Raw genomic sequence first — 23,588 nt, 5'->3', positions numbered from 1 at the left:
CTTCTTCTTACAAACTTCTAGCATGTCTTTGCGATTGTTTTATGTCTCTTACTGTTTAAGTCTTTTGTTGCATTAGGTGGACTGGATTTGTGTTCATTTTCATCTTTGAGTTTCCTGAATTTTTGTGGTGTGTTTGCATATTTTTAGTTTTTTGCATCTGTGAAAAGGTGGAGAGAGCAGGCTCTGTGCATGGTGGGCTGTCTTGGAGTGGCAGACGGGGGGGGGGGGGGGGGGGGGGGGCACAGACTACTCAGCCTCCACGGGAAGGTTTACCCCAGGTTGCTGGAGATCAGGACTGGGTTGGGTTGGACAGGAGGCTCCGACCGTTTGTTGAACCTCAGATTCAGGAGGAGCAGTGTAGTTTCGCCCAGGTCCTGGAACAGTGGACCAGATCTTTACCCTCGCAGAGCTACTGAGGGGATCATTGGAGTTTGACCATCCAGTCTACATGTGTTTTGTGGAGTTGGAAAAGGTTTATGACCATGTTCCCAAAGGGGTTCTATGGAGGGTGCTGTGGGAAGATGGGCTTTGGTCTCTTTATAACCACAGCAGGAGCTGTGTCCTCTTTCTGAGCATGAGGTCGAACTCCTTCATGGTGCGTGTTGGACTCCTCCAGGGCTGCCCCCTGTCACCGATCATGTTTGTGATTTTCATGGACAGGATCTCGAGGCATACTCGTGGAGTGGAGGGCGTCTGGTTTGGAAACCTCGGCGTTGCATCTCTGCTCTTTGTAGATGATGTGGTTCTGTTGGCTTCTTCAGACCATGACCTTCAGCTGCAATGGAGCAGTTCATATCTGAGTGTGAGGCGGCCGGGATTAAAGTCAGCTTTTCCAAATCCGAGACCTTGTTTCTCAACCAGAATAAGGTGGACTGCTCTCTCCAAGTCGAGCATGAGTCCGTGCTTCGTGAGAAGAAGTTTAAGTGTCTCTGGATCTTGTTCATTTTGATGGTGAGTTTGAGTTAGAGATGGACAGATGGAGTGGGGCTTCGTCAGCAGTAATGAGGGTGCTGCTTCTGTCTGTTTTGGTGTAGAAGGATGGAGCAGCTTTCAGTTTACTGGTCCATCTTTGTTCCAACCCTCACCTGTGGTGACAGATCTGGATAGTGACCAAAAGAATGAGGTCACAGATACAAGCGGCTGAAATCGGTTTCCTTCAGAGGGTGGCTTGGCTCAGCCTTAGAGATAGGAGGAGGACCTCGAAATAGAGCCGCTGCTCCTCCACATAGAAAGTCAGCTGAGGTGGTTGTCAGAAAAGTTTGCTTATTATCATTAAATAAAAGTCACAGCCAGAGACGCCATTTCATATCAAAACTTCACAAGGAGAAGTTGGGAGACAAAGAGAACTGTGTTTGAAGAAGGAATGTTGTCTCCCCACTGATCGTTATCTTTATAGCTCCCCAAATAAGGAGATGCCTCCAAACTAAGGAGATATACCAGACCTGGGCACATAGAGGATTGTATGTATGTGTGTGTGTGTCACCAAATAAAAGAGCAAGGGAGGCAACCACTCGTTGGAGAACTCTTGTGAATCTGCAGAGAGAAGGTTTGTGTGTTGTTCTCCCCTTGCAAGTAAAATTCTGAGGCCTCTGAGGGATTTCTTGGTTTCATGCTGTTGTCTGTTAGTTAATTTTTCCAACAGTGGTTCATCTGGTTAGGATGCCTCTTGGTTACCTCCTTTTGGAGTTTTTTCTTGGGCAGGAGGCCCCGGGGCAGACCCAGGACTTGCTGCAGGGATTGTATATCCCTTCTGTCCTGGGAACGCCTCAGGATCTCCCAGGAGGAACTGGAGAGTGTCGCTGGGGAGTGGAACGTCTGTGTTTACGTCCTGGACCTGTTGCCTGCATGACCCAACCTCGGATAAGCGAAAGACAGTTGATGATTGGATGGATGCATCTGTTATCGTTTCCTGTGTCTCTTCTATTTCTTTGTCTCTTCTTGCAGTCAGCTTGTATCTTGTAGCTTGTATGCAGGTGTTTTCCATCATTTGTGTTAATTTAGCATCTATTTTCCATAGTTCCATTTCTCTGTATATAATTAAGTGGTTGTTTTGCATCTTTTATGGTGCCTTACTGCAGTTGTTTTTTTGTCTCATTGTAAAACCCCAATTCCCAAAAAGTTGGGACGCTGTGTAAAACAGAATCCAATGATTTAAAAATCCTATAAAACAATATTTTAGTCACAGTAGAGCAGAGAAAACATATCAAACGTTAAAAATGAGACATTTGACTTTCTTATGAAAAATACTGACTCATATTTAATTTAATGGCAGTTTATGGATCTGTTTGTGGACATTTCTTTTATCTTTATTATTGTATGTGGTTTATTTGACGTTCTTTAGAGTCATTTGCATCCACAGGGTCATTTTGTAGGTCCTTCACAGACATGAACACTGTCGGACGCTTTGGGCAGTACATTGTATTCTAAATTATTTGACTGTGGAGTTGATCTCTGGTGTCTAATGTGAGAGTCGAGCAGTTTTAACAGCATCCATCCACCTCAACCACCTGCTTCTGACACTGATGCAATTCAGTGTCTTTACAAAACTGTGGACTCACAATGTAATTATGCATTGTTTTATTGTAGAGAAACATCATTTCTGGGAGAATGACAGTGTTGTAGCACATACACAACAAGAAGATGAGTGATGTCAGAAACCAAACAACCACAGAGTCCTGCATTAGCTTTTTATAATTTGCCACATTTGCACCATGATCAGAAAAAAAGCTTGGAAGAAACTGACAGATGAGAGTGTGTGTGTTATAGCGCTGAATATATATACCAAGGTGGCAATGGAGGGATAACTGGCAATTAAAGCAGCAGTCTGAATGAGAAAAGGTGAACAAATTCAGTTCATATTTCAGTCCACCCTTCAGTTTCCCTCCTGCACATGACTGCTTGTCAAATGCTCACCAGCGCAGATTGTATGCTTAAAGCAGATGGGACGCTGCCGAGTCAGCGGGGAATGAGTTAATCTCCTGTGTGGTTGGGAAAGGGGGATAAAGTCAAAGAGAGAGCAGAAGGAAAGGCAAAGAGAGGCATTTACAGTTCAGCCAGCAGGAAAGGGGGATAGATGGGATGGGAAAAGAGGAGGTAGAGGGAGAGAAAAGGGGGGATGGGATTGTAGAAGAAGGACAAAGGGTTGGTTGATGAATGACAGAACAGAGCAGAGAGCCTGCAGTCAGCAGACACCATTGCATCCATGTGGATGTGCACGTACGCCTCTCGCCCTCCACATTAACATTCATATTGTATTTCAGCTGGAGATAAACAGTGTTAATTCAGTGTCTTTAGAGATCCTGACAACCTTTATTTGCATTTTCCACCTCAGCTTCAGCAAATCCGACAGAAATCATCTCAGATGGGACATTTCAGGTCACGTTCTCATCAAATTCTGAAAACACTTCTGTTTCCCCTGCACATAATGCTCCAAGATGTTGATAACATACAGGGATGCAGAGACAAACCACTCAAGCTTTTTAAGTAATAACACTCTCTGTGATTCATTCTCAACATCTGTTGTTTCTGTAACTCTCGTCTTGTGGATGTTTCATTTAGTTTTCTGTTCGTGCATTCATTTTTCTTTTAAAATACAAAAACTTTTAGAATACTATTGTCTTGCTATAAGATACGAGATGACTTTAGTTTGAATAAATAATCCACTTGCAGTTTATTTTGGCTTGTTGCAGATTAATTTATGCTGAAAGATGCCTCCAGCACATTTCAAATCAGTTATATTTTTATATCTGAATAAACAAACAACCTTTTGAAGGAATTAAAGCTCACAGCACAAGTGTGATAGCACCTTTCTGCATTTGCATTACACACCGGTGAAGACCCTTCAATATGTTAAATTACAGGTAATTAACTGTAAAATGATGATACGTTCAGGTTAACACTGACAACAGAGGGGTCCTGATATTTGGCCTGATTCACAAAAAACTGACATTTTGTTTTTATCAGAAACTGGAAAAACATAACAAGGTCACAAAGGAAAGCAGGGAAATGGTACCAAATCAAATCTAGAGCAGTGGTGCTGATGAGAGAGCTACAAATGAGTGACAGTGCAGCCGGCCAATCACAGGCCGAGGAGTCGGAGCTCTCTCCTCTCTCTGCGGGAAGGGTGGAGTAAGAGGAGGGGTGGAGCACGTAGCATAAAAGTGTGGTTGAAGCAGAACGGAGCAGACAAAGACTCTGCAGCAGCCTGCAGCTCTTCATCCAACTCTCCATCCTACAGCGAGCGCTCACCAGAACCTAGTCCTTTAACACAGGAGAGGTCTGGCTGCTCGTCTGCTCCCTCCTCTTCCTCATCGGCTGTGAGCGCAGATACTGGAACCATGCCTGAGTGCTGGGACGGGGTGAGTGATGGGGGGTGTTTACACAGAGTGCTGTCATCTACATCACAAAAAACAATTTGGTTTCTGCAAGTTGTTTCGTTTTTAGGTGCCTCTGTTTGTGTCTAAAGTTAGTGAACTTGTTTTTTTCCCTTCTGCTATGCGTCCAGAACGACAAACTGCAGAGTCAGCTGATGGGTCATCCTTTGACTTTGGCCCACTGACACACTTCAGCGCTCCGACCCGATGCTCACATCTCTGCAGATGAGCATTTGTGGAGGAATTGGCAGCATTTTTAGTCTCGATAAAGACGTGTGATGCGTTCGCTCATCTCTGGACCTTCTCACGCTAAAATAAATTATTTAAATATGTGGCTGTGGAGACCCCAGAAGAAGCTGCGTCATAGATTAAAAATCTTGTGTTTCACTGTGAATTCTTCTTCTGTGGTCATCTGAAGGTCAAAAGGAGCTTGTGTGTACGTTAAACGTCACAGAAGCAGTAACTGCCTCCCATTAGAGAGCTGATTGCTGTTAGAGAGATACAAGTGAGATAATCTGGAGGGATTAACTAACTAACTGATGATCTGCTGCTTGAGTGGATTCTGGAGAGTTTCGGACCCTTTTTATGCTGCGAGTCATTTTGGGGAGGTTTGAATGGCTGCACAGCGAAGGTTGTTTATGTTTCCAAATAACAGGCAGCTGTTGAAAGATGCTGCAGGCTGACCGCAGCAGGTTAGCAGAACAGCAACAGTTTAGAAGCATCAGTAAGGATTCAGTGCAGCTTAAAGCCTGAACCAGGCATAATGGTACCACCCTGCTCTGTATATGTGTGTGTGTGTCTACATTGTGCAGCTCGTGGTAACACTTACCTCGTACCTCCATTTTGAGTTTGGTTGGCTGTGACCAGCAGATGCTGACAAAATGTGGGTGATAACATGAGACCTTTGAATGTGATCCTACTTCTGCAGCAGCTGCATTGATTTTACTGTTTAACACGTTGTAATTCATCACTTAAACGTCGCAGAAATGGCTTGTACCATCAAATTTATGAGCACGAATGAGTTGATTTGTTCATCTAAACGAAAATAAATGATGTTAAACTCATAAATAGATTTTATTTTAGCCTATGGGTGTTTATTTGATGCACTTGTTAGACAAAGAAAATGTTTAAATAGACTAATGATTTACACATGGTGCACATGGTGCAGTAATGATGCAAAAAAAAGCTTCAAACCCTTCTAATGTTAAGAATAACAGTTGACTAAAAGTCTTTTGATAAAAACTGACCACTGCTGTTTTCATTGTACAATTGTAGTGGCCTAAAGCATTCACAATATCAATAGAAAGTTTAAGAAGTTTACAAAATATTTGATATTATCAGAGTAATTAATCTGTTTTTTGCCTTTTTTGTGGCAATTGAATTACAATCAAAGTAGAAGAAAAGGGACTTTAAAAATGTATTAAAAAAACCCAGGTTTTATCAGCTGAGAACAAATCAAAATGTGTGTAAACAACACAACAACAAGATTTATATTTAATTATTTTAATATAGCATCAGTATATCATTATCAGCAAATTCAGATCTAAACAAACTGAGAAACTAGAGCATTATGGTTTGAGAGTTATGGTTAGCATCCCTTTTAATCTAAGTGAAATGATCTAAAACTGTCCACTCTGTATTCTCGTTTTAAAGGTTAAGAAGATAAAACCCAAATTGTAAGCTTACAAAATCTATTTAAACCCACGTTAGAAGGCACAAACAGGTCTTTCGCTCCTATTTTGTCATAGATATTGTATCTTTTCTCCAGTCCACCTGAGATATAACCATTTATCTATTAACTCGTTCTCCTGTATCCACAAACATCTTTTACATTCGATGAATTCAGGTCTCATGCCAACTTCCTGTTTTTTGTTTAGTGTTATTTAGTTCTGCCTTTGAACCACATTTAAATATAATTCATGCCTAATTATTTTAGATTAACTGTGCTCCACTAATTGTTGCCCAACCTTTTATATACAACTGAGAGCCTGTATTTCTGTTATGTGAGATTAATGAGGAACAAGGCAGCATGAACTGGCTCTAAATGACTGTGGAGCAAATTTAGTAAAAGGTGTTTAAGACAAACTGATGTGTCAAATCACAACAAGGAGTCGTGTGTTTGTTGTGTGAACCACCAGCTGAGTATGTGTTTTTGTGTTTCACAGGAACATGATGTTGAGACCCCTTACGGGATGCTCCATGTGGTTATCCGAGGGGCTCCCAAAGGAAACAAGCCTGCCATCCTCACCTACCACGACGTAGGGTTGAATCGTGAGTATCCACCTCGAAATATGCTGACTCACATTCCAGTTTCAGTGCTTTTCGAAGGCGATAATTAACTAACACAGACGCACTCATTATCATTGTCAACATCAGGCTGGTGTTGTTATTCAATGAAAAAAGTGTTGAAATTACACTTTTATTGGATTTTTCACACTTAAACAAGTATTATTTCTTATTACGACCATATAAATCATCCCACGATTTAAAATAATCTAATTGTAAACCCTTTAAGTAAAACCTAGAGGCATCAAATTAGGCTCTTTAAGTTTCCCCGTTCTTGAGTTTATTATATAGGTTTTGTGTTTGTTAAAAGTTCAATATTCATTATCAAGATGTTCATTCTCCCAAAGAAAACAGTGTTCCTGATCTGCCTGAACACACCATTTGTAGTTCAGACCTTCCTCCCTTTACTTAAAGTCATCACAGTGAAACACATTTGCATATTATTTGCATATTCTGTTCCCATTGGTTAGTTTAACATGCCCGGATAAAGAATCCTCAGCTTGCTTGCACACTTTGTAATTTTGTATCAATCAGCTGACCAATCAGAGTGGGCCACGCCTTAAAGAAACAGTAGCTAAAACAGGACATTTCAGACAGACAGGTGTAGAAACTATGTATTTTATGAGGAAAATATAAGCATTTTAATCTCTTAAATTTGACCTCCAATATGAACCTAAGAAATTAACATAAAATTGGCTCTTGAAAACATGATATTTAAAAATGTAAAAGACCAATTTAGGAATAAAGGGCCACAACAATTCTTAAAATACTTAATGTCAACAAGCTGCTTTCTGTAAATGTAAGGCACAAACATTAGAAATGACACAAGTTGGTTAATTAGTTTGTATTTCAAGCCAGTGAAACAAGCAAATGAACTAGCATGTAAAATCAACAACAACTTTAAAACAGGCAAAGCAGCTTTGCAAACGAGCAACCAGAAAAATGGGATTATGACACTTGTCAGCTGTCAGCTTGAGCTGAAATAGATTTAAGACCTCACAGAAACAAATAAACAGTTTAGAATTAACAAGCCTCGTTATGAGAGGTTTATTTGTCTTTAAGGAAAAAGAGGATAATCTGGCTTTCGTGCTGCTTGACGATCACCAGAAGCTCTGTGTTGAGTTTTGATGGCTGTCACCACATTCATGTCATTGTGCAAAGTCACCACATACCGAGAGGTTCTTTATTAGATAGAACGAATCAATAGGTGTACGAGGAAGGATATAAGTAACGAGAAAAATAATAAGAGACACGGAGAGGCTCTGGGGGGAGTTTGTCCTATAATGTGATGGAAAAAAAAAGGAAAATAGGAGGAGATGAAAGGGCGAGTGTGAGAGGCATGGATGAAATGTAGGTCAGAAAAACATGCCTATCCTGCAGAGAGAGGAGGGGCGGGGCTAGTCAGCAGCAATGCGGCGCTGCTTTGATGGGTGGAGGTGGGATAAAAGGGGGGGGGGGGGCATGACTGCAGATTTATCTTTTTCCTGGTCCTGTCTTTGTCTCTTAAGAAGCCCTTAGTATGGCTTTTAGTATCCATTGTCAATCATTTTATCCCTTGACAGCAGCACACAATGATAGAGGGTGGAAGACACTGAAGGATGAAAGAAAATTGATGCAGAGTTTCGACTTCCATTGTAAGCAGATGGCGTGGCAATCTGCCAAAACGTTGATTAAAAAACACCGGAGAGAAGAGAACAGGAGAAGAGTGATTAAAAATAGAAAAGTAATGAAAAAAAGAAGTGAGAAAGCAGAAGGTCGATTTAAGAAGTAGTAAAGAGGTCACATATCAGGAATTGTTGCAGATAAGGAAGCAAATCCGACTGCAGAGGAAAGGCAGGATAACGGGAAGATGAAAGAGAGGGAGAGGACTGATAGAAGGAGATGCTCTCATCAAGAGTGCGACAAAGAAAGTGAAAAAGGAGAAAGTAGGACATTGAGTCAGTAGGAGCAAAGACTGCGAGTACGGACGGATGATTCAGCGATGTGAAACTTCTCACCTCACCGAACATGTAGCATCGGTATTTCCATGAGCCCACAAAGACTGAGCATCCACCTTTCCCGGCCTCTTCTGCTTCTCGTCTCTAACCTAGTTGTCATGTTAATTGGTCCGTTTAATTAACGCAGCTCAGTCGGAGCCCGAGGTGGAAACACAATGTTGCTGCGTGGTTTCACAGAGTTTGACACATATGGACTGAAAGTAGGCCAGTGGGAGGAGGGCAGCAGAGGAGCTGACACTATAGATGAAGCCGTTTTAGAGTTTAATGCTCATTGTGCTTCAAGAAATAGAGCTCTGAATTAGAGAGTAATCCTCGGTGAGTCACTCTCAAAACAAATCAGTTCGGTTTGCCAGAACAAATAAAATAAATATTTACATTTAACAGTGAGGTTATTTGTTTTGATGTCCACTCTTATAAATGAGCTCAAATGAGGAAATACAGAATCGCATTTGTTGTTAAACCACATCCAGATCAGCTTCTATAGTTAACATACGGAGTCGCATATTAATCAATGTCATTCGAGTCTTAAAACAATCAAAAATACATGTGAAAATAGAAGTCTGTTGATTTCAAAGTGAACTGAATCATCTCTCAGATTACAAAAGAATTTAGCCAATTGTTCAGAAAGCTGAAAATCTGAAACATTAGCTATTAGCTTGAGCTTAAGAAAGCTGCAGCTACACTGGCCTTAACTAGCTAGTGTATTTTATCTTTGATATACAGACACCTCCAAGTGTTTGAGTCACCTGTAGCACATCCAGTCTGATACTGACCTCGTTGTGAGAGATCAGATATAAACACCACACTGCAGAGTAGTTTAGAAACTGACCCATATTTCTTAGTTAAAAGTGAAGGCTGTAGGTCTGAAATGTCAGGAGGAGTTTGTGCCCCTTCCAGGCTGGAACAGGATCAGCTGTGCAGATGGCCACCTTCAGGACCCTCCCTGAACATGGTGCATATTTAATGTGATCACATTCCTCTGCTCCCATCCCTCCATCCTCTCACTCCATGCTACCTGAGCTTATGTCCTCTCCTGCCTCGCTCTTCTCCAGACAAGCTGTGCTTCAACACTTTCTTCAATAATGAGGACATGCAGGAGATCACCAAGCATTTTGTGGTTTGTCACGTCGACGCCCCGGGACAGCAGATTGGAGCTTCACAGCTACCACAAGGGTATAAAAAACATACATTTGAATTTCTACTAAGACTACATACCAGCACTAAATGCTGTTTATTGTAACATATGTTATTCAGTAGTTCAGCCAAACATAAATATCTCAGTTCAGTTATTCTTTTTTTATTTTTATAGTTTTTTTATTCGTAGTATCTGGATTATCTATTTGAATGTATTTATTTAAAATAAATCCAACACTTTATTTCATCTGGGCTGTTAACACTTTTGAAAGCATTACATGTTCAAACAATGTTATTTTCAACATTTTTACCTTTCAAACAGGATTTTAAACAAACCGTAAGCATGAAAACAGCAAAAGAAGAAGACATTTTAACAGTTGCAGCTCGGCCAATTTTTAAAAACAAGAATTTGATTAAACAGTATAACTGTCTAAATGTCTCAATTAGCTGTAACCATAGAAACCAAAAGCCCATTAAAATAAGACTGGGTAGCTAAAGATAACAGACAACAGTCCACAACAGATAGATTCTTGTGAATGCAGATGATAGAAATGATAAAGTAATGGTTGTAAGAGATATAAATCGTGGATAAAAGTCTGTTTATTTAACAGAGAAAAGGTTTGAAAAGTGTTTAAAGCCTACACATTCTGTCTCATAATGGTGCAAAAACAAATGTTACATTACTGACTTTTATAGGATTTAGTTGAAATACATTCACTTTAAAATCAAGTCGGTGAAGTGGGCGCCATTTTAGAAATAAAAGGTTGAAATCTCAATCACTGCTGCACAAACTGAATTGAATTGATTGATTTATGTGAACCTTTAAATCACACGTTGTGTATTTTCTCTCCACAGATACCAGTACCCCACCATGGACCAGCTGGCCGGGATGCTGCCCACCGTGGTGCAACACTTTGGGTTGGTGCTCCTCTCTCTGACATCACACAGACACAGTGGCGTGCACAGACTTTTTGAAGGGCAGGGGCAGAAAGAAAAAAAGGGCACATATAGCGCGTCCTCAGGGTAGATTAGCACACGTTTTGGCTCCCAAGAGGGCAGTTTAGCACGTGTTTTGGCTCCCAAGGGGCCAGTTTAGCACACGTTTTGGCCCCCAGGAGGGTACTTTAGCACGCGTTTTGGCTCCCAAGGGGGTACTTCAGGGTAGTTTAGGACACGTTTTGGCTCCCAATAGGGCAGTTTAGCACACGTTTTGGCTCCCAAGATGGGTACTTTAGCACGCGTTTTGGCTCCCAAGGGGGGACTTCAGGGTAGTTTAGGACACGTTTTGGCTCCCAAGAGGGCAGTTTAGCACACGTTTTGGCTCCCAAGATGGGTACTTTAGCACGCGTTTTGGCTCCCAAGGGGGGACTTCAGGGTAGTTTAGGACACGTTTTGGCTCCCAAGAGGGCAGTTTAGCACATGTTTTGGCTCCCAAGAGGGTAGTTTAGCACGTGTTTTGGCTCCCAAGGGGGCACTTCAGGGTAGTTTAGGACACGTTTTGGCTCCCAAGAGGGCAGTTTAGCACACGTTTTGGCTCCCAAGAGGGTAGTTTAGCATGCGTTTTTCAACAATTGGGCCGCAAAGGGGGGGACAACTGCCTGCCCCCCCCGTGCACATCACTGCACAGACATCAGACTGACATGTTTGCTTTGACCTGCTCACGTTGTCTGCTGCTAATGTGTAAAATCACTGTTTTAGAAAGTGTTTGGTAAAAAAAACTGAGTAATGCCAATTTAAGATCAACGTTAATTGTTAAGATTTCTGTAGAAGATATCAGCTGCTGCCATCAGGATGACGTTTCAGCCTGATTACACAGAACCACCTGAGACAGCGCTTCAGTTTCCATCCGGGCTGCTATCGATGGCCTTCTGTGCCATCTGATTGTGTTGCATTCACACACAGTGGATTATCACTAATGGATCAATGATCTTATTTAGGTTTAAGAGCATCGTTGGGATCGGCGTTGGAGCTGGAGCTTATGTTCTGGCCAAGTTTGCTGTAAGTCTACTTCCCTGTGCTTCCTAAAGCTGAATCCACAAAACTTAAATGGTTTCTTTCTTTATAATGCTTCTCTTTGATGGACACTTTGACCATTTAATGCATAATATCTAATAGAAGCTGCTTTAAATGAGTTTTTAGATGCCTATATGCAATTTTTTATGTATGCGAGGTAAGTAATAATGATAATAATGATTTCATGAACTGTGTTTTTGATTAGAGAGTCTTTAATTTGAGTGTTTTTTGCGTAATGATGCAGTCTGTGTCTTCTGCTCTCAGCTGATTTTCCCTGACCTGGTGGAGGGTTTGGTTCTGCTCAACATCGACCCCAATGGCAAAGGATGGATTGACTGGGCCGCCACCAAGGTGCGCCTCCCTTTAACACCCCCCCCCCAGCTCAGATCAGCTGTTTGTTTTATTCTCGCAGTGCCAATGGTGTCTCTGTTGTTTCCTCAGCTGTCAGGTCTGACCAGCACCATCCCAGATGTTGTGCTGCCACATCTTTTCAGCCAGGTAATCTTAAATTTATGGAAAATAACCGCACCACTGTTATATTAGAGGAACAACGGTATATCTACCCAAAAACTCCCCAAAGGCTGATATGTTGTAGAGATAAAGCTTGTATGTAAACAGAATTACATGCAGGGTTGATACTCAGAGCACTTTTATTCAGTTTAAACCCAAACAAAGAAGAATTTTTTAATGATTCTCCTTTTACATTTGGACTTAAGTATTAAGCTGCTGTTATTAGCTGTTAGCAGTTCATGGCTAAACTAACTGTTTAATGTAAAAACTGTTTAATGTTTGGCAGCATCTGATTTTAATTTTTCAGTTTTTATCAACAACACAGTTCTTCTGAAGACATTACATGTTTAAATTATGTTTTAACTGCATAATAAAAGATAATTTAACTAAAGACATTTCTTTTTGTCTTCTAAATGAAGTGAATCTTTCTCAGCGCACAGCTTACAGCTCACACGTCCACTTTTGTAAGTAATTAGCGTGTTTGTTTATGTGCAGGAGGAACTGATGAGCAGCACAGAGCTGGTGCAGAGCTACCGGCAGCAGATCAACAACACCGTCAACCACTTCAACCTGCAGCTCTTCTGGAACATGTACAACAGGTGAGGAAATCCTGGACACAAACACACGTTTCCATGTTTCCATCATTTCAGAAGTGATAGTAATTTCCTGGTGTGATAACGTGGCCTCAAAGCTACACACACACTGACTTTATCTTATCATTCTGGCCTTCTTCAGTCGGAGGGACCTGGAGATGAACCGCAGTGGGACGGTGCTCAACGCCAAGACCTTGAAGTGAGTCTCACCCAGGGTCTAACCGGGGTTGATGTTTTACTAAATCCGCAGAAGAGAAATATTTGATCTTTTATGTTTTGTTTGTTCCAGCCTCTGAGATGTAACATTTACCAGCTGCGTTACATCAGTATCTCAATAGTTATTTGAATAAATGTGCTTTTTCAAACTTATTGTTAAAATGAAAGAGTTAATTAAGATGTAAAATATTCACAGATGCTAATTTATTCTGTGCAGGTGTCCTGTGATGCTGGTGGTGGGGGACAACGCTCCTGCTGAGGAGGGAGTGGTGAGTCCAACTTCCCTTTTCTGGAAACTTTGTTTTACTTTAGGACAGCAGATCACAGCTTTTATACCTTTTATACAGATGTGTAAAAGAAACAGCTGTGTCCAGTTGTGCATGATGACATTAAAAAACAGCTGTTAGTTTGTTGGGATGTTTGTAAAGTAAATGTTGAAAGAATAAAGGCAAAAATCAAAAAGTCTTTAGCTCAAAGACTCAGAGACTCCATCCAGAGGAAATACACTTTCCTCTAAATCGAGCTGTAACCAGCAGACCTTCCTCCTTCCCTCCCTCCCTCCCTCCTCCTGCTCTGTTCAGTGTTCAGTTCTTGGCATGTTGATGCAGTCAGTGACTGTTTGTCCTCCGTCAGGCAAACAGAAACGGGTCAGCCAGCAGCAACCTGGTTATTTCCGTCTTTACAACCCCCCCCCCCCCGTCCTCCTCCTCCTCCTCCTCCTCCTCCTCCTCCTCCTCCTCCTCCTCCTCCTCCTCCTCCTCCTCCTCCTCCTCCTCAGGTGTGTGCGTTCTCCGTGGGGACAGATGGCCTCTCTGTATCTCTGGGGTTTTCTCATTAGAAGTGGCCCAGAAGTGTTTGTTTCTGCGCCAGTTAATCTAAATCAAATCACTCGTCTGTCAGATGGAAGCGAAGGACGAGGAGCGAAGCTTTTATAAAACCACCAAGAAAGAAAGACAGACGGAGAGATTGAAAGTAGCACAGAGACGAAGGAGTGTGAGGAGGGTAGAGATATAAAAGGAGGTAGTTATATTGAACGTGACAGATGGAGGCCATGTTATTGTTTCAAATCTGAATATTCGACCAGATGATGAATTTAGTCCTCCATGTTTTATTTCCAGCATCTCATTTGGTGTGCATTTGCACAATTATAATCTGACAAATGAAGCTTTTCATGACATTGCGCCAACTGCGCCTCAGTTGTGTATTTCTCTTCCGTTGTTGCTGTCACGTCATGTGCACAATGCCGTCCACATCTGAGTGGTCACGCATTAGGCCCGATGTGTGAATATCTGGACACATCTGTCTAGTTTGTGCATGTGCATTCTGCGGCTGAGTGTCGCCCTGCTGAAGTGACTCATCTCTGCAGCACACTGCGGTATCTGGGTCAGCTGCAGGACCACAGCATAATATAATCCCTATATGCACCTGGCACATGCACACTTTCCCCTGACATCTGTGACTCTGCATAAAATTTATTTGTTTCTCTCTAAAGGAGACACATTGTGCTCTTTTTACACAATTTAAAGAAGTCTTAATCAGACGTTTGTGATACGCTTTATTCAAAATAACACATAAATCCAGAACAGCTAACTTGTTTTAACTTGGCTCTTCTCCTCAGACGGGGTGTCTTAATCTGTCCTACAGCTGAAATAAGGCACCGTCGCTTGCTGATAAAAACAGAAACCTCAGCTTATTGTTGGGAGGGTTTCTTTGGGCTGTTGTTCTGATGTCTTTGGTGCTGGAGACGGTTCTTTAGCACTGTGTACACGGGGTCATACAGCAGGCAGGCTGAGGACGTGAGAACAAATGAACCAGTTTCTTTTATATCCAGATGTACGTGCAGGACAACCCGTCACTCTGTTTTTCAACATATTGTTTCTGTAAGTTTTTCATGATGTTGGACGTACAACTTTTATCAAAAGTTCTTGAGAAGATAGTTTGTACTCGGCTGCAAACATTTTCAATTAATCCTGATGTAAATGAAAAATTCCAGTCTGGTTTTGAGCCCCTTCAGAGCTCAGAATCTGCTCCTTTAGGGTTTTTAATGATTTGATTTTAAATGTAAATTCAGGAGACTCTTCCATCCTGGTGCTCTTACACTTAACAGGTTTTAGCCAAAGCGACTTACAAGGAAAAAGGAGAATTAATGATCGAGTATATTTTAAAAAACAATTTACAACAAATGGTTACCACCTCAAGAGGCAGCAAGAGGGACTCTGGGTTAGTTAAGTGGAGTTCAAGAGGAAAAAAAGGGGGATGAGAGGAGAAGGAAGTGACTGATGAGTATATTTAGTGGTTAGTTTGTTATGAGAGGAGCTTATCTTGGAAAAGCAGCGTTTTCAAGAGCTTCTTGAAGGTGGAGAGGTGTGGTCCTGCTCTGGAAACACTTGGTCGGTCCTTCCACCAACTAATCTGGAGTGCCGCGCTCATGGGGCCGCATCTCCACACGATGTGCAAATGTAATATCTCATTAATGGTTTTACTGGCAAAAAAGCTCCTTTACGTCAGACATAGACATGTTAGTCTTGTGCGGTTTTCCTTTAATTGTGCTGCATATTTAATGTGTGTTCTGTTCCTGCAGCAGCTTCGGTGCTTTTATCAGAGCGATTTTATTATCTGTGCAATATGTTTGGGTTTAATTGGATTTAATTATGTGCAAACCATTAAAATAATTTAAAATCAGTTGTAACGGTGTGTCTGTGTTGGCGTAAAGTTGTTCAGATCCGTGTGATGTGCTGATTTGGAAGCCAGCAGTCGATCTCAGGAGATGCTGAATTAAATGGAGATGAAGGCATTAATTAGTGTTTCTACATCCAATTATTTGATGGTGGCTAAAATTACACTAAATCCCTTTCTGTGTTGGGTCTTTGAGTGATGTTTCATTCAGTTTTAAAAAGTTAATTTGTGTTCACTGGTTAAAAGCAGATACGTACAGTTATCGTAACCTCTGATACAATCAGAGGTTTCTTTTTGCTGCACCTTTTCTCTTTGCTCATTCAACTCTTAAGTGCTGTTTTTGTTTTTTGTATTTAAGGTCGAGTGCAACTCCAAGCTGGACCCAACCAAAACCACCTTCCTGAAGGTAACTCCTCGTCCTCGTCTCAGCTGCAGCCGCTGCAGATTCAAACGACCTTTAAAGTTGATTGATGAAAAGTTGGGTTTGCTCCTCAGCAATGATAAAGTTTCTATTTAAATTATTTTCCTAAAAGAGCTTTTTGGTAGTGTGACATATATTTTAAGAAAGAGACGCCATCCTCCCCTTCCAGTGTAACAACTTCCTCAGTGTAGTGATATGTATATCATGATATATAGCACGATCATTTGGAGACAAAAGTTTCCCTGAAAACCACTTAAAAGATCTGAGTTTGAACAGAAAAATAAAACATTTAATGTAGGAAATGTTTTGTCTTGAGTGGAATATCTTTGAGAACAGAAGCAGACATAAAACAGCTGTGAGACAGCACAAAGAAAACAACACAATCAGAATGAGTTGCACATCTACAATGAGATGCCAAAGTACAGCACAAAAGAACACCAAAAAGAGGCAAATCAACTATAAACAGATGAGGGAAAACAAGATGACCACGAAAGATGCTAAATAACAAAACAGAGGTGCAAACAAACCCAGACAGACGAGATGAACACATTCAAATGAGAACAACAATAAACAGATCAAATTAACAACAAATATATACAAAATATTCCAAAAAATTAACAAAACAGCTACAGTGAGCTGCAAAGTGAACATAAAGATATCCTAACAACCTTAGAAAGAAGAGAAATAACCGTGAAGTGACAGATAATAACCACAAGGATGAACAAAGTAAACAAACACAGTCACAAATGGATGCAAAATGACCACAAAGTGAAGAAAACAAGTATGAAAATATACAAAAGAACCATAAAGACATGCAAAGTGAACATAAACATAACAAAAGAGAAGAAAAACAACAACACAGAGATAAGAATAAGGAAAAAAAGACAAACGTGAAAATACAAAAAACAGCATAAAGAGATAGAGAACCGCTGAATTAAGAAGAAAATCAACCACTGAGACATACAAAATGGCCACAAACACGATAAAAACAACTCTGAAAAGACAGAACAACCACAAAAAGTTGCAAAATGGCCACATAGATATGTTCAAAGAAGCTGCAAAACAACCACGCGGGTACAAAATAATCAAAGAAAAAGAAGAAAACAACAACACAGATAAGAAATGCCAAAAATAAATAGAAAACAAAATAAATAGAAAAAAAACAGCCAAAAAAGAAGAAAAACAACCAAGATGCAAAATGATGACCAAGACAAAGAACTCTGAAAATACTCAAAATGACCACAAATATAAGTAAATATCACAGAAGAGAAGAAAAATAACAATAAGACACAAAACAGCTGCAAAGAGAGTAAAAATCAGCCAAATAAAGAGCAAAAACAACAGCTTAGAGATGCAAAATGCCAACTGCATACATGAAATAATCTGACGCTTTAGCAGGACAGATGAAGCAAAGTGAAGGCTCATAAGTTTAAAATGTGTTGTGGTGGGCTATCTGCACGCCGGTTAACAGCTGATCTCCTCTTGCGGCAGATGGCTGACTCTGGTGGACTTCCTCAGCTCACACAGGTAACCGCTTGCACAATCAATAAACTACCCGACACACAAAAGTCCAGACGGACCATGAATGCATCGCATACAAACTGAGTGATGGAAACATTTTGTCTTCCAGCCCGGCAAGTTGACCGAAGCTTTCAAGTACTTCCTGCAGGGGATGGGCTACAGTAAGTACCAACAGTGGTTTAACCCTGTGGTTAATGAGTGAGTTCCTGTAGATACTGACGCCATGTTGTTGTAGGAATGAATGAGTGATGTGTTTAATGCAGAGGGACGTGGATTGTGTTAATCTTGCCCTCTGTTTCCTTGCCCAGTCGCTTATGTGAAGGATCGGAGGTTGAGTGGAGGGCCAGGTACTTCCCCCTCCCTGTTCACCTCTGACCTCCTGCTGCTGCCCTGTTTGATGGCATTTTAAAGTTCCCTTTTCATTTATTTTGGCCCATTTTATTTGGTTATGAATAATGATTTTGGGCTGCGATGATCTGTTTTACCTTTGCTCTCATTTCTGGCGTTTTATACCTTCTGTCCCAAGGACATTAAACCCCATTGTTGTTTTATCAAAACATTTTTTCCTCCAGAGGAAAAATATATACTGCCCTCACTTCCGCCCCCCCCCCATTTCTTCACCATCACATTACCAGTACTGCTCTTTGCATGGCGCTCTGCTAGCTTTGAGCAAACCTTTAAGGTGTATGTTTAGTTTAAGTATTTAACAAATCTCATAAAACCTGCATTAACTGCTGACTAATATCTGCTAACTGCTATCTAATATCTTTGGCTTGAGGTTTTTGTTGCTGAGCAGACAAATTCTGCAGTAAATTAACATTAAACGTATTGTATCAAAGCTGCAAATCGATATTCACAAAGACAAAGTCCGGTCCTCGAGGGCCGCTGTCCTGCATGTTTTAGATGCTTCCCTGCTTTGATGCACCTGATTCAGATCAATGCCTCTTTAGTTGGTTTGTGCAGAATGTAACAATCTTCTGAAGAGATCTATTTCATCTGAATCAGGTGTTGAAGCAGGGAAAGATCTGAAACCTGCAGGACAGTGGCCCTCGAGGACCGACTTTGGACATTCCTGGTCTAATGAGAGAAATTAAATCAGGGTTATCGGCCGTTGGAAACTCTGCAAAGGAGTGTTAGTGGACCCAGAGGCAGGCAGGGAATTAGCAAGTGGACGATTCATTCTCTGGAGTTCTCAGCGAGTCCAAATCACATTTTTAAATTGGAACTTTTTAAATTGTGTTGACAGGCCAAGTAAAACCAGACTTATGATGATTAATTTACGCTATTGCTTTTTCCTGAATGCTGTCGTCACGTTTGGTGCCGGAAGAAACGATAAAACCAGACTAGTGGTTGGATTTGATGGTCACACGTGTGAGGTTGTGCTGAAAGAAACGACACCAAACCAGGCAAAGTTTTTAGTTTTTAAACAGTTTTTAAGGGTGAATTATAAAGGTAAAAGTGGCAGATTTAGCTGGAAAGTAGACAGATGCTTTTCTCTGTCTATAATGGTGACAAACCAGCAAACATTTTAATGCACATGATAGTAAAGAAAGCAGCCATTTTACTGCCTGCCAGCTCATAAAACTTAAAGTTAGCACGATGCTTACGATGTAGCAGTTAGCATCATGTTACAGTCTGTATAAATGATGTCATAGCCCAGTTCATCAGATGTGTGGTGATGAACTAGTGTTGCTGACTAACTTACATGCAGCAGAAGCACCTCTTTAGAGCTGGAGGGTTGTGCACTCTTGTCCCAGTTGGCGGTTGGATGTTGTCCTTGTGGTGCGTTCAGATGCTACTTTTTTGCTCAGACATCAGGAGACACAGCAGGGGCGTTTTCTGTGGTTTGATGCATTAAATATATGTGGGTTAAACTGACCCATGAATACAGTTTTAACAGTCTCGCTCACTTTCACTAATAAAGGAATAAAGAATAAACAGTTTGTCACGGTTTTACAATCATAAACTTGTTCCTGTTGAGGAAGTGAAGCACAAACTAAGCTCTGAGTGCACAGTGCTGCTGATGTGTCTCTGTGTAGGCAAATCAGCAGCTTTAAATAACAACCCCAACCATTTTACGGCTGTTGTATGAGTCGGTCGGCTGCCTTTTCTCACCAGCTACAATAAGGGATATTCAGTTATTCACATTAGCATGTTCTCCCTCCATCTCCCCAACATCAACTGATTACACTTTCTATTTTTAAAGAACGTAATGCTGAATAATTCCTCTGCTTTTTGCCACCTCCCTACCAGTGCCCTCAGCCAGTATGACCCGCCTGGCTCGCTCCAGGACAGCCTCCCTGACCAGTGCCGGCTCCATGGAGGGAAACCGCTCCCGGGCCTGCACCAACTCCGACAGCACCGATGGAGTGGGCGCGGTCACCCAAACCATGGAGGTGTCGTGCTGAGGAGCCACAGAGAAGACGGAGGAGGGGGGTAGAGGGGATGGAGCGGGAAAGCAAGAAAGGGGAGGATTGGTGTGATGTCTGACAAAGGGTGTAAGGTGAAGGCTCCCTCTGTCTGCCATCTTCCCTCCGTCACTGTAAGATACCATACGTATTGTTACTAACAGCTCACCTTTAAACATCCACCCCGACCCCCTTTACCCAACACTTAAAAGATTTAAGCAGCTGGTTTTGTTCCTGAGGTGTCATTCTTGTGTTTGCTAAGTGTTCCCTCATCTTTTTTTGCCTGCACCCTTACTTTCACCCCTCCCCCCCCCCAATAAAAACACACACACACACAAGCACATATAGTGAATAACCCGGTCTGTCAGCAGTCCATAGAACAGCTGCTGTTAGCATCTGATACGAAGGAGAAAAAGTCCCACATGGAAAGGAAAGCAGAGCTTTCGGGGGTGCCGTATAGAGATAAAACAGATAAAGTGTTATGCATGTGTTTAAAGTAGTTTATGTTTGTTTTCTTTTTGTTGGGAACCTGTGAGTATCTCTCTCTGTGAGCTTTGTAAGAATGGTTTTCTCCACCCACAAGTGACGGGTGACCACAGGAGGAGGTGCGTTCAGGGTCCGATGGACAGCAGAACACAGGCTTACCGTAGCTGAGTACATCTGTAGCGTTTAGAGAAGCTCTGTTAGTTCTCTTAGAGCGTAATTAAAGGGACAGCACACTCATGTAAAGCTGCACTTGGGAAGCTTTTGCGGGAAAACGCTTCAGTGACGTGTTCTCGAACCTTTTTAGTCCAATCGAACTCCACCTTTAGTTTGTCGTAAACCTTCATTCTGTGTGCGTAAGATGTCTGAGATGCCATCTGAGGAGCTATGAACTGAATATTACCTCAAAACAGGAAATGAAACGCCAGCCAGTCATAATCGCTCTGACCCTGCGCCACTACACCAGAGAGCTGTGAGGACATGGCTGCAGTGTTTAATTAATCTTTATTTTGCGGAGGAAGACAATCTGGAGCTGTACATTGTTGCATGAGCCTAAAACTAAAATTCCTGAACAAAACGCGCCTTCGTGTAGCTCAACTCGGCTACACCTGTACACTGCTTCATCTTTTGACTTTTGGGTGTCTTAGTAGTGAGAAAGCATGAAACTGAGTATTATTTGTGGTCAAATTTAGCCAACTGGGGCCAGTTGGCTAAACCATCGAAGAAACAAAGCAGTTTTCTCAAATATAATCAGCCAATCAGAGACAAACACTGTTGGATTACAAATTGTTGCTATGGGCTGACTTTTGGGTCGTCCAAATCTGATATACCAAGTATGGTAAAGGTAGAAAATTATGGAAAAGAAACTTAAAAGTCTTTTATAAAACATTAATTATCATCCGGTGAATGCTGTATGCACAAACAGTGGAAACTGCACAAATGTTAAACAAATAAAGCCCAAAGCATAATTATAACCATAATAACAGCTGAAACACGACTAAATGAAAGCCTTCAGTCAAAAGACGCCTTCCCATCAGCCTTTGTGCTTGTTACACGACTCACTGACGTCCAAATGACTTTAAGTATTTGACACAAAGGCGTTGGAATCGCTGTAGATCGTGATTCTGCACACCCGATAGGCTGTCATTAGGGTTAATGTGATTCACCTGTGCACGTTACACAGGCTGGTTAAAAGGTGGAAGTCAAATCCAGTCTCTGGTTTTCTGAGCTTCACTAGAAAGACGTGGACCTGAATTTAGTATTTCAGTTTGAGTAGCTGAGCATGAGCATGAAGCATGTTTCCAGTCATACAGTGAACGAGAGCATGACAGTGGCTTTCCTGCCAGTTAAGCTTTAAATGGATGTTTGCATCAGAAAATTTTGGGCTCTTTCGAGCAGCGTATTTACTCCCGTCTACTAGATCATAACGTTTATTGTAAAACACAACGCTTTGGATGCATAAATCTCAGGATGCAACATTCAAACATTTTGAACACATTTGAGCCTATACTTCAAAAGAAACCCATTAACTTTAAGATGTTTATGTAAAATCAACCATTATCGATACGATAGTGTCATGTTAAATGGGAAAAATGTGCATTTTTGGCAGAATGAAACCTCTAAAACCTGAATATTAAACATCTTAAGAAGCCTCCACTGTGCTCTGGTATGAGCCGAGTAGTTTCCCCTGTAATGTTAGCACGTATGTGTGGAACATTTGTCGTTTGTTAACACATTTCTCTGCTTGCGACGGGACAAATCAAAGCCCAACGTCCACCAAATGGCATCTTGTTCATCTGAAATGTTGCATGAAACATCACAGACCGGTTCGGCTGGTGAACACGATCACTTTTCTGATATTACGTAATACTTTCGATGTGTTTTGAAGCCCATATTTCCCCGTATAGCTGCCATGTGGAGCCACATTGTGCAAAATTGCAGAGTGCAGCTTTAAGCTCCGTGTGCCATCTCATATTCCTAAGACAAATTACTACATTGATATAGTATAGAAGTACTTATTAACACTTATGTGCATGTGAATGTGAAAGTAATCTTAAGGTACTTTTCATTAGCATCTCACATGTGATTAGCTGAAAAGAGCCATAGATGTCACCTTTATCATCAGTCTGTAGCTCCACTGCATGGATGCGGTTCTGTCCATAGTCGGCTCTTAGTGGTCTCTAATCTGACAATCACACTCTGACCCAAACCAAACCAGACCGGGGAGAAGAACCGGGGCAGGACCAGGCCGACCCCTGCTGGCTGTGTTTCTGGGGCGGCACCAAAGAAGTTCCCTTACAGCGCCCAGCCTCTATGCGTGGATATACCAAAGCTAGCCACACACACGTACACACACTAATACAAACGAACACTCACACTTTCACACATGCACCGAAAGGAAAGCTGCGTAGGCTGGGTTTTGCAATGGAACAGTGCCAAAGAAATACACGAAATTCACACGAAGAAGAAGAAATCCATTGCTATGTGGTCAGTGGGTGTTTGATGTGCCGTGTGTTGTGCTTTTAGTGCGTATATAAGTGTAGATTTAGACTAGAAGAGTAGTGTTCTGTAATCCCGGGCCACCTTGGTAGAGATCAGTCGTGGCGTCCTCTGGTTTTTCGGTGCGTTAATGTACATTATTCAGGTACCGTCGCTTCACTTCCTTCCTTCTGTTTTACACAAAAAAAACAAAACAACAACTTTCAGTCCCCTCTAAGAAGGGACGTAGCTTCCATTTGCTGAGGTGTGCGTTTTCCTGAGGCAGCCTGTAAGAGGCGGGGCTTTTTTGGCGCCATTTGGGCTCCAAGCTCGGAATGTAGGGCAACCCCCAGCCACCTTAAAAAAAAAAAAACTAACCCCTGCCCCCTTAAAAAACTCACAAGGTGCCCCGGCTCTCACAGGCAAACCCAGCCGCACCCTAAAGGGCTATCAGCTGAAGTCACTTTTATACCATGTTG

At 41.6% G+C, this 23,588-nt stretch overlaps 1 protein-coding gene across 6 annotated transcripts in view; it reads left to right on the top strand.

Moving 5' to 3' along the window:
* The window catches only part of ndrg4 (NDRG family member 4), a 59,997-nt gene extending 38,893 nt beyond the window's left edge, over window positions 1-21,104 (top strand). For 3 of the 6 annotated variants that reach the window (XM_072386581.1, XM_072386578.1, XM_072386580.1), the window contains 14 exons: window positions 6,539-6,644; window positions 9,709-9,829; window positions 10,646-10,708; window positions 11,728-11,788; window positions 12,068-12,154; window positions 12,245-12,301; window positions 12,809-12,912; window positions 13,049-13,105; window positions 13,340-13,391; window positions 16,157-16,204; window positions 17,711-17,746; window positions 17,850-17,901; window positions 18,049-18,087; window positions 19,994-21,104. In XM_072386581.1, coding sequence (XP_072242682.1) covers window positions 6,539-6,644; window positions 9,709-9,829; window positions 10,646-10,708; window positions 11,728-11,788; window positions 12,068-12,154; window positions 12,245-12,301; window positions 12,809-12,912; window positions 13,049-13,105; window positions 13,340-13,391; window positions 16,157-16,204; window positions 17,711-17,746; window positions 17,850-17,901; window positions 18,049-18,087; window positions 19,994-20,148 — 1,038 coding nt within the window. In that variant the 3' untranslated portion in view covers window positions 20,149-21,104. Of the gene's footprint in view, window positions 1-4,160; window positions 4,359-6,538; window positions 6,645-9,708; window positions 9,830-10,645; window positions 10,709-11,727; window positions 11,789-12,067; window positions 12,155-12,244; window positions 12,302-12,808; window positions 12,913-13,048; window positions 13,106-13,339; window positions 13,392-16,156; window positions 16,205-17,710; window positions 17,747-17,849; window positions 17,902-18,048; window positions 18,088-19,993 lie in introns of those variants that run through there. The other 3 variants (XM_072386582.1, XM_072386583.1, XM_072386579.1) reach the window with 3 other exon arrangements.
* The last annotated feature ends 2,484 nt before the right edge of the window (window positions 21,105-23,588 follow it).

The sequence above is a fragment of the Leuresthes tenuis genome, unplaced genomic scaffold (genome assembly GCF_036924035.1).
Source record: "Leuresthes tenuis unplaced genomic scaffold, fLeuTen1.0.hap1 SCAF_5, whole genome shotgun sequence".
Classification (NCBI taxonomy): Eukaryota; Metazoa; Chordata; class Actinopteri; order Atheriniformes; family Atherinopsidae; genus Leuresthes; species Leuresthes tenuis.
This window is presented reverse-complemented; position numbering and strand designations above follow the sequence as displayed.